The sequence below is a fragment of the Littorina saxatilis genome, linkage group LG3 (genome assembly GCF_037325665.1).
Source record: "Littorina saxatilis isolate snail1 linkage group LG3, US_GU_Lsax_2.0, whole genome shotgun sequence".
Taxonomy (NCBI): Eukaryota; Metazoa; Mollusca; class Gastropoda; order Littorinimorpha; family Littorinidae; genus Littorina; species Littorina saxatilis.
Genome location: NC_090247.1, coordinates 33,837,915 through 33,852,498, shown reverse-complemented (window position 1 = coordinate 33,852,498; position 14,584 = coordinate 33,837,915). Strand labels below are relative to the sequence as shown.

General features: G+C 43.5%; 1 protein-coding gene across 1 annotated transcript; it reads right to left on the bottom strand.

The window, feature by feature from the left end:
- Nucleotides 1-6,469: 6,469 nt before the first annotated feature.
- On the bottom strand, nt 6,470-14,336 carry LOC138962191 (uncharacterized). The gene is made up of 4 exons (XM_070333921.1): nt 13,317-14,336; nt 11,739-11,869; nt 10,735-10,867; nt 6,470-10,341 (listed from the first exon to the last, which is right to left on the bottom strand). The coding sequence occupies exons 1-4, from the start codon at nt 13,573-13,575 to the stop codon at nt 8,123-8,125; spliced, it is 2,742 nt and encodes a 913-aa protein (XP_070190022.1). The 5' UTR covers nt 13,576-14,336; the 3' UTR covers nt 6,470-8,122.
- Between the last annotated feature and the right edge of the window lie 248 nt (nt 14,337-14,584).

Sequence of the window (14,584 nt, the reverse complement as noted above, 5' to 3'; positions counted from 1 at the left end):
TTTTATGATTATTAGAACGTTTTAGTGAAGTCGAAAAGTGAGTGATCATATGTTTTTTATGCCAAAAGAAATGTTATAATTGTTATGCTCGCCGCAACTATATACATGTACCATGAAATTCATGCTGTGAACATTTTCAGTTTAATGAGCTTCCAAAGTTGCTTGTCACAGTATCGCTACCCTGAGTGGCGTCTTTGCATCAATAGTCGCCGACGGGAAAACCAAACACTAACTCGGAATTGGTAGTCTTGTTAACCAGCCGTCTTCTCTCCTAACTCCCTTGTTTGTTTGGTAAGGGTTGGTTTGATGTTTTCTTTGCCACAAAAATTAGTTCGGCATTGAAAAGTTATCTCTACGCTAGGTGTTGGTCGTCAGGTAAGGGAAACAACCACATTCTTACAACAGAAGAGGACAAATACGAATCATCTCCCTGCATTCGTGGGATCGACTGATCAATTATTATATGAGGCGAACTCGGGGAAAAAAACGGTCTGGTTTGTATCGGTTGTGAAAGAGTGAATACTCTTACACACACACACACACACACACACAGTGACACACACACGTACACACACACACACACACACCATCACCCTCGTCTCGATTCCTAGTCTATGTTTCACTAATTAGTATTTCAAAATTTCATTTGTTGAAAGTTGAATTTGCCTTCGGCTTTGTTTGATTCTTTCTTTCTATCTTTCTTTCTTTCCTTTAGTCGGTTTTTGCTAAGAAGAAAAGCATGCAATAGCATGAGGGCCCCTTCCTAATCCATGGTCCCGATCTTTTTACAGAGGGGGGAATCGAGACGAGGGTCGTGGTGTATGTGTGTCTGTGTGTCTGTGTAGTGTGTGTCTGTGCGTGTGTGTGTAGAGCGATTCAGACTAAACTACTGGACCGATCTTTATGAAATTTTACATGAGAGTTCCTGGGTATGACGTTTTTTTCATTTTTCGATAAATGTCTTTGATGACGTCATATCCGGCTTTTTGTAAAAGTTGAGGCGGCACTGTCACACCTTCATTTTTCAATCAAATTGATTGAAATTTTGGCCAAGCAATCTTCGACAAAGGCCGGACGTAATGAGTGGATGTAGTCTTCAACAGTTCAGGGCCAGGATTGGGGGCTACTCCGGTGTCGCAGTCAAACTATCGACGCATAAACTTTATTTTGTGAATATCAGAAATGTTAATTCATGTCTAGTTCTTTTGTTGATTTCAGTCGTCGAAGTCGATGTTGTAATAACGGTTTGAAAAATAAGACGAACTTTTCTAATATCCTCGTCAGTACATTGATGTTTGTGAACATGCTTTTCTGTTTCATATGTTTGTGTTTGTTGCTGCTTTGTGGGGATGTGGAACCAAACCCTGGACCCGCAGTTCTTGATAGAGAACAAAACATATCTATTGTTCATATTAATGTGCGAAGCCTTAAGAACAAAATATTTCATTTGCAGGCCGAATTAGGACGTTTCGATATCATTACTGTGTCAGAAACGTGGTTATCCACAGATGTTGATAATGAAGATATTAATCTGAATGGTTTTCATCCACCAGTAAGATGCGATAGGCCTGGTGATGCGCATGGGGGTGTGGCGGTGTATGTGAAGAGTGATTTGATATGCAAACCCAGATACGATTTGAGCATACCTTCTCTAGAGGCGGTATGGGTGGAAACCAAAATCGACCAGGAGACCCTTCTTGTTGGTACTTTTTATAGACCACCAAATGCTAATGTAAATTACTGGGACACCACAGAAATTGATCATACTTGGCGATTTTAATGCTGATTGTATGAACAACCCTCCGCCTCACCTTCAACGATTATTAAATGTTAAGTTTGTTTCAAATCGTGACAGAACCAACACGAATTACAGAACATTCATCCACTCTTATTGACTTGATATTAACCCCATGTCCAGACATGATAGATGCAGTTGATATTTTCCCTCCAGTTTGCAGTGACCATTCTTGTCCGTATGCTAAAATAAAGAGGATGTGTATGTGCCTGTGTGTGTTGTACTAGAATAACGTATGCGTACATGGAATGACATTGCGGCCGGTTACCTGAACATTGAACATTGACAATGACGAAAGAAAGATTGTGTGTGTGTGTGTGTGCGCGCGCGTGTGTGTGTGTGTGTGCGTGTGTGTGTGCGTGCGTGTGTGGGTGTGTGTGACCATGTTTGAATTTATTCGGATTTAGTTCTCTTTCCTTGTTTGTATTATGATTGTGTAAGTGTAAAGCGCTCTGGGCTCGTCACCACGAGGTACGCGCTATATAAGTAATCGTTATTATTATTATTGTTAAAGAAAACAGTTAATTTAAAACGTTCATTCAAGCGCACCATTTATAATTATTCAAAACTCAATATTGGGAAATTTGTAGATGATTTGCAAAATCTAGAGTGGCCTGAGGTTGTTAACTTAGAACCACTGGATGCAGCAGTCGAATCATTTACGGATATACTAATGACTGCTGCCAAGCACTGTATGCCTGTAAAAACAGTTGTGATAAATGAACGAGATGCCCCATGGATAACCGAGGGAATTAAAAAGTTGATAAGGAAAAAACAAATAATACACAGCTTAGCTAAACGTTTAGATTCTATGTGGTGTTGGGCGTTATTCAGACGCATTCGAAACGTTTTAGTAGACAAAATTCGTAAAAGAAAAGAAGAATATGATATTGAATTGGACGATAGAATAATTTCGCAAATACATTTTGGTAACAAAGATTGGTGGAAGTTAGTAAATAATTTCATGACCAAGAAAGGCCTATCACAGTCAGAAATTCCACCAATTGACAATAACGGAATTATTTGTTATTCTGATGAGGAGAAAGCAGAAGTATTTAATAAATTTTTTGTTAACCAATCCTGTGTTGATGATGAAGATGATCCTTTTCCAACCCTGTCAGAGCACCCAGGATCCGCTCCTCCACTTATTATTACTACTGACATGGTTTCTGGAATTATTAAATCCCTTGACCAAAACAAGGCAGTTGGTCCCGATCTTGTTCATAACAAGATTCTTAAAGCAGCCGTAGACGTTGTCTCTGATCCACTTTCAAAACTGTTTAGTAGATCATTAGCCGAAGGTAGATTTCCAAAGGCTTGGAAAGTGGCACATGTTACCCCAGTTTACAAGAAAGGCGAGAAGTCATTATGCACAAATTATCGCCCAATATCCTTATTAAGCTGTATCGGTAAAGTAATGGAAAAATGTATTCAAACTCATATGTTTACGTATTTGACAGATCATAATTTATTGACAGTATCTCAGTCAGGCTTTATTCCAGGTGACTCAACTGTTTTTCAACTTCTTGGTATATATGACGATTTGTGTCAATCTTTGGACAAGCAATGTACATCACAAGCAATATTTTTTTATATTTCCAAAGCGTTCGATAGAGTATGGCATCGTGGTTTGATTTATAAATTATACGCAATTGGTATAAGAGATATGTTATTAGAATGGATTAAAGATTATTTGTCTGATAGAACTCAAGCAGTAGTTATAAAAGGTTGCATGTCAAATTACCGCTGTGTTCATTCTGGTGTCCCTCAAGGGTCAGTCTTGGGGCCACTTCTGTTTCTTGTTTATATTAATGACATTGTTGTTGACATTAAATCAATAATTAAATTATTTGCCGACGACACGAGTATGTACGTGTCCCTCGATAATACACTTGAACGCACTGAAATTTTGAATTCGGATGCACAACAGATAATGCAATGGGCAAAAAATTGGAAAGTTAATTTTAATCAGTCCCAAACTGAATTATTGACTGTCTCTACTAGAAGACAACCGGAAACATTGCCGCTAAAATTTGGCGAAGAGATATTAATTGAAACCACTGTTCATAAACATTTGGGCGTGTATCTGCAAAATGACTGTAAATGGAATCATCATGTACACTCTATAGTTGTTAAAGCTCGTATTTTAGTTGCATGTCTGCGTTCCTATATATATCGACTCATGCAGTCGCAAGGCACTAGAAATGTTGTATAAGGCTTTTATTCTTCCTCATTTTGACTATGCAGATGTAATATGGGATAATTGCAATGCAATGTTGGCAGTTGAACTTGAAAAAATGCACCTAGATGCTATTAGAACTATTATTGGAGCTGTTCGTGGAACAAGCCATCAAAAACTTTACAATGAGTCAGGTTTTACAACACTGCAAGAACGGCGCAGAAAACATAAATTGATCGTTTATTTTAAATTAGTTAATGGTCTCGCGCCAGTGTATTTACTTGATTACTTACCATCTCTCATTTCAGCAGTAAATCCGTACCACCGACGCAAACCATATGATAGGCAAATGTTTCGATGTAGAACTGAATTATATAAGCATTCCTTTTTTCCTTCTGCAACATCTTTATGGAATGAATTACCTGATCATATAAAACAAACGAATTCAATTGGTTGTTTTAAAAGATTTTTGTCCAGAGATGACCCTCTAATTCCCCCGTATGTCTACTCTAAAGTTCGAAAAGCAGAAATCATTCACTGTAAATTAAGATTAGAGATAAGCGATTTAAATGCAGATATGTTTAAAAGACATTTGACAAATGATGTTTTCTGCAGGTGTGGTTTTCATGTTGAAAATTGTGAACACTTTTTATTTGACTGTCCATTGTACACGAATGTTAGAGCAACCACTATCAGGGCCGGACTACCGGGGGGGTTATGGGGGTTGCGCAACCCCCCCCCCCCCCCCCTAGCCTAAACATGTACCTTACTTATTTAATTTTTTTTTTATTATTGCTTATTTTATGCCGTTTCATGCAAGGAGCGACCATTTTCCTATCTCAGAATATGACCTACCCGTCAGCTTCAGGGGGCTTCGCCCCCTGACCCCCACAACGAGGGGGGGAGGGGTGGGTTCTAGGGTTTCCGGACCCCCCCCCCCCCCCAGTCAAAAAATAAAAATATTGAATGAGGTATGCATTTCTTTATTTTACATTGAGTTTCAATTTTGGGGGTATTAATCAGTGACAAAATCTGCTGCCTGAAACTGGTAATGATCATCCTCAGAATGCACCAGATTGCACCATTTTGCATCCTTTTTTTCAAAATTTTCCGGGGGGCCACCACTGGCAACCCCCCCCCCCCTCCTCTTCGCCTAGTCCGGCCCTGACTATTCATACTTTACCAGATAATAATAATATTACTGTTTTGTGTGCTATGTACGGTAATAGGGACAAGTCCTTGGCTGAAAACACAGCGCTGTTTAATCAGATTCAGAAATTTATATTAGACAGCAAACGTTTTTGTTAATACCATTTGTTTAGTCATTTTGTTATTAGAGCATTGAATTGATTTATAGTGGATGCAATCTCTCTCTCTCTCTCTCTCTCTCTCTCTCTCTCTCTCTCTCTCTCTCTCTGATTGTCCTCTGTGTCTCTATGTGTGTGTCTCTATGTGTGTGTCTCTATGTGTGTGTGGGTGGGTGTGCGTGTGTGTGTGTGTGTGTGTGCGTGCGTCGTGTGTGTGTGCGTGCGTCGTGTGTGTGAGATTTCCGTACCACTGTTGCTATAGTTATCGTTGTTGTTGTTCTTGTTTTCATTTGTTTAAATATCATGCATTTACAATATTGTCCGCCACATTACTCGTTTGTTTCTAAGAGCACATTTATAAGTTTATCTTGTTGTACTCCCTTAATTACAACTTTCAATTACGGCTTTGTATTTATGCAACTGAATAAAAAAACCTGTTTAAACCAATTTGGGACAGAGAGAAGGATCGTCGTTATACTACAAGGCGGGATTCACGGTGACGATGACGATTATACCGACAGACGTCATGGATAACGAGGACAAGTTTCACGCGGTCTCGCGCTGTAGCACTCAGCTCATCACGGTTATGGTGCCTCCCCCTCTTCGTCCGCCTACCGTCCACCACCACCAAAACCAACAACAGCGGAACCACCACCACTATCACAAACAACAACAGCGACAGAAGTCACTGAGCACGGCCTTACGCTACTCTTCAGTGACAACAGCCGTGGTGTCACGTGTTGGCACTGTCAAAATAATACTGGCGGCAACAACAATTAAAGCGACAGAAATCATCAGGATTTTGCACAGTGCAGTTACAACACTGACGTATGCGTGTCGCATGCTTCATGGCCTGTTTCAAGTACAGATGCATAATGAATGGAAGTGAACATTCTTATGTTTCTTTTTGCTTGTTTGTGTGTTTTGGTTTTGGTTTAAAACAAATAAGGGTTAAACATGTGCTCATTACAGCATAATCTTGGATTTATGCTTAGCTTTATGAACTGTACAACTGTACTTGTGCGTTAACCTGGACTCACTAGAGTTATTCCTTAGAGTTTGTAACACACACACACACACACACACACACACACACACACACACACACACACACACACACTTATTTATGTTATTCATGTACATCATAGTGTACCTAAGGTGTGATACAAAGATTAACAAAACTGATGATTAATTATTCCTCTTGAACTTTATTTCCATTGATTTAATAAGTCAAAATAAACAAACAAATAAATCAAACAATAAGCAACACACAATTAGGGAGACAGAGCTACAATAACATTTAAAATAAACAACAAAATATAACGTGGTGTGGAGTTTTGGTACAGAAAAAAAATCCACGAGGTTGCTCATGTGTTGTATGTTGTTGTTTTTTTTCTCCCATTTCCACCAATTTATGCATGATAAGCATAACTGCTGATTTCTTTCTTTATTAATTTATTTGGTGTTTAACGTCGTTTTCAACCACGAAGGTTATATCGCGACGGGGAAAGGGGGGGATGGGATAGAGCCACTTGTTAATTGTTTCTTGTTCACAAAAGCACTAATCAAAAAATTGCTCCAGGGGCTTGCAACGTAGTACAATATATGACCTTACTGGGAGAATGCAAGTTTCCAGTACAAAGGACTTAACATTTTTTACATACTGCTTGACTAAAATCTTTACAAACATTGACTATATTCTATACAAGAAACACTTAACAAGGGTAAAAGGAGAAACGGAATCCGTTAGTCGCCTCTTACGACATGCTGGGGAGCATCGGGTAAATTCTTCCCCCTAACCCGCGGGGGGTATAACTGCTGCTGACGGATCATATTGCAGTCACAAACACACTGAACTGCATATAGGAGCGTGCATCCTATACCTAGAGACCTTGAAATGAACAATATGAGCGTTGATCACAATAGCACAATAGCATCAAAAGTGAACGAACTTTAATTCCTTATTACGATGTTGACTGTTCCGTTTACGTTATTGAACATTTGGATGGTAATGCTCATAAGTTAATAATTACTATCCGTTATTACGATGTTCACTATTCCGATTACGTTATTGAACATTTGGGTGATAATGCTTATGAAAATAATAAATACAGTCCATTAATACGATGTTCACTATTCTGTTTACGTTATTGAACATTTGGGTGATAATGCTACAAACCAGCCCACCATTGCTATCAAACGTACAGGTAAACAATGCCATATCTTTTACTCAACACTAAGACTGGTTTTCAGGTTTGAAGCAGATTCATGAAAGATTACATCATGTAGGTGGGAGACAGTGGTCTCACGATCCCAGGGAATTTGTGTTTGTTCTATTGATAGTGTCGTTTATGAACTCAGTTGTTCTTGCAGCTCTTACCACTAATTAGTACAGATACGACAACACAATGGATTATGTAGTTGTAAGTGAGCTACAAATATATATATATATTAACACAAGGCTAAAGTAAAATATGCCGGGCATATATAATATAATAGTACAGAGATCATGCGTCCAAGACCAAGAAGCACGTACACGACCAACAGGTTACGTGTTCCAGGAGAGTGCGTGCGCAGGAACAATCCAGGTAAACTTCTCGTATCAAAGATGTAGCACTACCTGTATCATAAGTTTAAAATATTTCTACAAAATAAAAATAAAAATGAGACGCGTGTCCTCATCTGCCAGGGCTACATACACAAAAAAAATAACCAGTAGATATAGCGGCTGAAGACGAAGACGTTTCAAGTAAAACAAAACACCAGCATAGCATTCACACCTAAACGGCGAGGGCCCAAGAAGACGTTTTTAGTAATATCAGAGTCAAAGTCGATAAGTTGTCACTTCAAGCTGGTGGGCAGTTTGGCCCTGTGACCCTTGTCCACGATACGCTTGCAGAGGTCAAGGTCGGTGACGACGTCGCTCAAGTCGCCCAGTGCCATGTAGGGCCAGCGGGGGGCCATCCTTGACCACACCCTGCCGGGCGAGGAGGAGTGGTCTCCCTTAGGCAGGTACTTCCCCTTGAGCCGCTGGGTGGCGATCAGGGATCGCGGGTAGACGTCGATGTGGGGATACAGCATGTCCTGGCGCGCCGTGAACTGCTTGCGATGGCGGGCTGTCTCGCAGTCCTTGCACAGGTGCGGGCCCAACACGTCGCAGTGGGCCTCCTGCAGGGTGTGGGGGGACAGGCCCGAGGTTGTCGGTGCTTGCTGTAGCCGCTGCTGGTATTCTTGATGGTGCTGCTGCAGGCGTTGGTGGGCTTCTTGTTGTTGACGTTGCTGAGCTTCTGCTTGCTTCTGCGCCAGGCGTTGCTCTGCCTCCTGTTTGTGCTGGAGGTGCTTATGCTGCCGCTGATCTCGTTCATGCTGCTGACGGTCCTTCTGGACCTTCTGTTGCGTGTACTGCTGTTGCTGCTGCAAGTGTTGTTCTACCTGCTTCTGCTGTTGCTGTTTCTTGTTAGTCTGCTTCTGTACCTTCAATGCACGCTGCGAGGTGACCTGAGGTTCTGCCGTGTTGGCAGGAGGGCCTGGCGTGTCTGAAGAAGGAACAGGGTACTCTCTCTGTGAGGTGGTAGCTGGGTTGGCACGAGTACCCGGCGTGTCGGGAGGAGGGGCAGCGTCTTCTCTCTGCGTTGTGGTGGCTGTGTTGGTAGCGCTGCTGGCCATAGACTGTGCGGAGGCAGAGGTGGCTCGGGACTGCACGGACCCCGCAGAGGCCAGCATCACCTGTGTGATCATGTCGTCAAACTCCCCGTCACAAGCGGGTGTCATGGGCATCCTGATCACCACTTTCCTCTCTTCGCGGGCTCCCTGGGCGTGGAGACCCTCGTCGGACTCTCCCATTGAAGACACGCTGAGCCCTGGAGAAGCAGCTGCCCGAGTATGTGAAACTCTCAACTTGCGGCCTGTTGACCTCGCGCTGGTGGCGCCGTCACGGCTCTTTGTGGCCACAGAATCGTCGTCAGCTTCGCACCCTTCGTCGTCGTCATCGTCTGTAACGTTGGGCAAAAAGAAGTGCTGCTGATCATCACCATCCAGATTTTCTTTCTCGTCCTCAGCTGGCGCCGTGGGCGGGGGAGGGGGTGGAGGGGAAGGTGCGCGCGCCAGCCAGGCAGTAAGCGGCTGCTGAGCTCCGGTGTTCATAGACCCTGCGCTGCTGATGTTCCTCCCACACAGCCGTCCCTCCCGTGACTTGTCCTCGCGAGGCAGGACGACGTTGAGGATTACCTTGGAGGGCGTCGTGTGAACGTAGCTCTCCTGTCCGTCCTCTTCCTTGATCCTGGCCGCCTTGGAGATGGTGCGAGGGGTTGGGTCTGCGTCCTGCAGGCCTCGGGTCGATAGTACGGGTTTCCAGTGCTCGTGTCTGCTTCTCCGGCCTTTGCCACGCTTTCGGCTCAGCTGGAACGCGGGGCTGTCAGGCTGCAAGGAAGGCGGAGGGGCGTTGACAGACTCGAACAGGTCAGTGTAGAGTGACTTGGTCGTCTCTACAGGAGTCAGGCCGGCCTCGTCGCGAGGGTCCCTCTTGGAGCGGGCTCCTATCGTGGACCTCCTGGACACGACCTCCAGGGGCACGTTCCTGTAAGGGATGAAGTGGTGCACCACCGTGCTCGTGCTCTTCCCTTTGCCCTGAGTGGCCTGCTCGGCGTTGGGGTCCGGGTACTTCTGGAAGACGTTGCGGATGACGTCGAAACCTCTCTCCAGGTTCACCTGCTGCTTATCTTCGTCGCGAGACGTCAAGGGAGCCCTGCTCACCGTCATCAGGCTTTCCCTCGATCTCTCCTCCATCTCCGCGACAGGCAGCGCCCTGAGTGCTTTTCCGGCGCCTTTGTTTTCATCGGGATCGTCTTCTCTGCCTGTGTCCTTCCCACGTGCGCCCTGTCCCTCCACGACGAAGGGTCCGCGCGGGGTGTTGTCTATCTGCAGGGCTTTGCTGATGGGCAGAAGACAGCGGCGGCTGGTCTTGCCTGCCTGCAAGGATCTAGATGTATCGCCTGCCGCGGAGTCTGTGTCAAGGCTCGCTTCTTGCGGCTCGTAGGGCACCACGGTTGTGTCGGGTGGTTCTGGAATAAACAGTTTACAAAGTGTTTATAAACAAAATATTCTCTGTAAAGTAATAGTTGAATAATTATGCTAGACAGTCAAGGTCAGGCGTAGATATCCGTTACGGTTTGAGTCTCTCTCTCTCTCTCTCTCTCTCTCTCTCTCTCTCTCTCTCTCTCTCTCTCTCTCTCTCTCTTTTACACACACTCACACGCACCGTGACATAGCCTACGCACGCATGCACGCACGCACACACACACACACACACACACACACACTCACACACACACACACACATGCCCATGACTCTTTTTCTCTCTCTCGCACACACACACGCACATACACACGCACACATACACACACACACAACACACACACACACACACACACACACACACACGACATGTCCACACCTTGATCGGGAGACATGGATACAGCCAGTCTCTCTAGGATTTCCTTGTTGTTCTCCAGCTGTCCTCCCACACGGTACTTGTTGGCCTCCGTCCCCTCTCCGGACACCTGCTTCTCCAGGTACATCTCCACCACCTGTGATCCAGGTACATACGCAGGTGAGAAAAGTAGTTAGTTCTCTTTGCTTGAGTTAAATAGAATGTACTTCGTGGGTGAAATTAAAGTTACCTTTCCGGTATTTTCAGATTGTGATTTGATAAAAAAAATATATTTTAAAAAAAATTAGAAAAAGCGGAAATATTTCTTTTACGCCGATCAGATCAAACAGACGAACAAAGCGTTTATATTATGTCGTTACCAAAAGCAACATATAACTACCAACTCGTGGTATTTCATTCCCCATGGAATTGTTGCAGATCACGTTAGAAAAGCGTAGGGCCTACCTCACGATATTTGTTCCCCGTTTCTTTCAGGCAAGAATTGCTCGCGGCTAGCCTCTCGCTATACAAGATAGCAAAAGTGTATATGAAACGGTTTGATGGCTATAGCTATGCCACTGGTTAATACCGAAAAGGTTGTCTGCACTGGTCGGTAAACACTCGCGAACAGCCAATCGGATTGGCAACTGTGTGGCCGCCATGTTTTTTCGCGTAGCGAGCACCTCCAAGGCATGCTCGCCTACTCTCGCCAAATCCTAGCGCGGTGCCTCGCGGCGAGAACTGCCCGAGAAACGCTACTTCTTTTCCCCAATCGCTTCATTCGCCAAATCTCGCGTCAAACTGAGAAACGGGGGACTGGTCTAGTCCCATCACCCGATTACTGAGATTTCCAGTGTGATTCGAAATGTCAAACATAAATGGTATAATCCCCCAAAAAAAGGATACATAATCGACAATTAATCCAATTCTTTTCAAACAAAAGTGGCTGCTTTTCTGAGGGGGAAGAGAAGACCGCATTGTCGACGGAGCAGGGATTAAGCATATTTGTAGTGATTAGCAAAACACACCTCTCGAATGATGGCGTATTCTTCCTGAACAATCTGGTGTGTGTTGGTGTTAGGGTCGACAACTCCCAGTACTTTGTGCCCATGTTTGATGACCTTGCCTCCATGTGGGTCTGCTTGCGTCACTGGGACCCCTGAAAAGGGAAATGTTCAACTTCCTTTATTATAACGTTGTTCATCTTCCATCATTATACTAGGCTGTATGCCTTACCTGTACCTTTTTTTGTAATCTTAATTAGTACTGGATTATAGGTGTAGAGCAAACGTCGTGGCGTATAGCCTTAGGGATGTATTCGGGGTGGTGGGGCGGGGGGTGGTGTAGGCTTGGAGGAGTAGGGAGTTGTAGGGGGAAAAAGAGGTGTGTGTGTGTGAAGGGGGGTTGGTGTCGAAGGTGAGTCTTTGCAAAAGATGTGAATTGTTACAATATTTAAATGAGATGTGTGTCAATAGCTTTCAAGATAATTACAATATTAAGAATTTATTCCCCCCTCTGCTTCTTTACCTCTGTAAACTTGTAGGGGTAGTTATTTTTCGATAATGACCCAGCAACCAAACAAATAACGACCCAGCAACAGCCTGAATCCTCGATAGTGCAATGGGTTGAGAAGTTGTTCTGTCAGTTTCGGTACTACTTTTTGCGACTGAAAAGTTCCGAACGCTCTAACGCACGAAGTATACATCTCTGGAGCAATCAATACAAACATACCGCATTTAAATTAACAACTACAGGCCTGAACACATGAATCTTCATATAAAATCCATGAGTTCGGTTGTTTTCTGAATCTAGATTTGCCGTGCTCAAACGTTCATCACAAGCAATTTCCCGCAAGGCAAGTAACTCATACTTTGTCTAGCGACAAGAGTAGTTCCCCTTCTTTTCACTCAGTTTCTTCGACAACAGACTGCAATCCGACGGTCAGTTTTCAACAATATTTCATTTAATAAACAGATCACACGCAACCAAATGCACACATCTCATCAATTTAAACAACATAAAGCGGTTTCATACACTATTTTCCCCAGAAAACTGAACTTCATACAGTTTTTAACGTTGGAACACGGGTGCAAAACTTCGTCTGCTAGTCCCATTTGACGAAAGAACATTATCCTAAGCGATACCAAAACATATACAGAACACACAATATCTGCCTTTGCCGCCACAGCAGAATAACAGCATATCTGTGTACTTGATTTTAGTCCAAAATAGGAAAACTGACAAGAAGTGTTAACAGAATGGAATGATTTGCATGGAACTATACAACCGCGCATTAATCGATCGCCTGCGCCGGTTGACTGAATAGGATTCGATCAAACTTTCGCAAAAAACCTCCTATTTTCTTTGAATAACTGAAGAAAGGAGGAATAAAGAGGTTACACACCTCGTCTCAGTGATTATAACAAATAATGGTCGAAGTTCGCGGCACGGTCATGAAAAAGCTCGCTAAAGCTCGCATTTTTCATGATCCGCAAACTTCGACCATTATTTTTAATAATCACTGAGACTCGGCATGTAACCTCTACATAATCCACCAGGAACTGATATAAACATTGTCTCAAGTTATGCATATTGAACTCACTTACCGGCCCCACGGGTGTAGTAGACGCAGTAGCCAGCCGGCAGAGTCACCTTGTCAAGCGCGTCCGCAGAGGTCCGACCTTTGAAGATGGAGGCAGGGTCGGGTCTAGGAGTGTGATTTTGTTCTGCCGCTTTCTCTGCCGTCCGCTCCGTGCTGTGAGCTTTGCTGCTGGTGCTGGGAGCAGGCCGTTTCTTGACCATCTTTCTCCCTTTCGAATCTACCAAGTCGTCCATGCGATACTCGATTTTATACTGAAGAGGCATCGTGTTTGTTTGATGGGGTATAATGGTGTTTTGACGATTGTCTTATTGGATAGGACCTTTTCTCATTAATTGCTCATTTGAGATCATAAAGTTTTCACTGTCTATTCTCATGTTTTTGGTTTTGCTTCGGTTTCGTTTTTCTGTTTTCTGTTATTGTTGTTGAGTAGTTCTGTCATAGGTGCTACACAAAACTGCAATCAATTGAATTATCTAGCTGTGGATTGCTTGGAAGACATTATAAGGAACGGTCAAAATTCCTCACATGTTCTCAAAGACTTATCCCAAACTGTAGAACTAAGACATGTAATTCTCGTCAAGCCCATTTCACTGTGAGTGTCATCCTGCAGACATTACTTTCTGGTGATACTTTTTCAGGAAAGTGAAGTCCGAAAATGGCATCAGATCAGAACATTTCTCTTTTCACCGTTGCACCAACATCAGCTAGAGTCAAGCTTGTTGGCTTGACGCACAACAACAATATGAAGGTCGAATTCAGATCCCAATTGAATCCACCACGATCAGAGATAGCTCACAGTGACAAACACTCTTGCAGATACAAAACGAGAATATCGAAATTATTCCGAAGGTCAGTGATATATAATGCACAGGTTAATCCTTCGATAAAAGATGATGAAGAAGAATTAACCTCTTCCTCAATTTTAAATCCATGGCATTTTAAGTTCCACAAAACTGCCAAGGGAAACACTGATCCTAGAGCTGAAGGCTTGTTTAGCACAGACACCCTTGGCAGTAACAACCGACCTCTCTTTGTCTGTTCAGTGACGCGAACCGTTGTTGCCAATGGTTGAGCAAACCCCAAGACCTTTTTCATCAAAACGGTTATAAACGACAGGACTGACAATTGCATGTTTTGCTTAACTTTAAATAGCGCCATAGAAAATACAGACTTGCGGCAGACACTGGCAAGAATATGTGCTATTTATTGGTCTCTGCAGTGAAAAGTGATCGTGAATGTCTTTGTGGGTTGGGTTGAAAAGCGTGCCACAGC

What these genes read in the sequence shown, in the direction of transcription:
- LOC138962191 (XM_070333921.1), bottom strand. Translation starts at nt 13,575, where the DNA reads ATGCCTCTTCAGTATAAAATCGAGTATCGCATGGACGACTTGGTAGAT. An exon ending in AATACGCCATCATTCGAGAG is followed by an intron (nt 10,868 to 11,738) that starts GTGTGTTTTGCT and finishes CCTGGATCACAG; the next exon opens with GTGGTGGAGATGTACCTGGA. An exon ending in ATCCATGTCTCCCGATCAAG is followed by an intron (nt 10,342 to 10,734) that starts GTGTGGACATGT and finishes TGTTTATTCCAG; the next exon opens with AACCACCCGACACAACCGTG.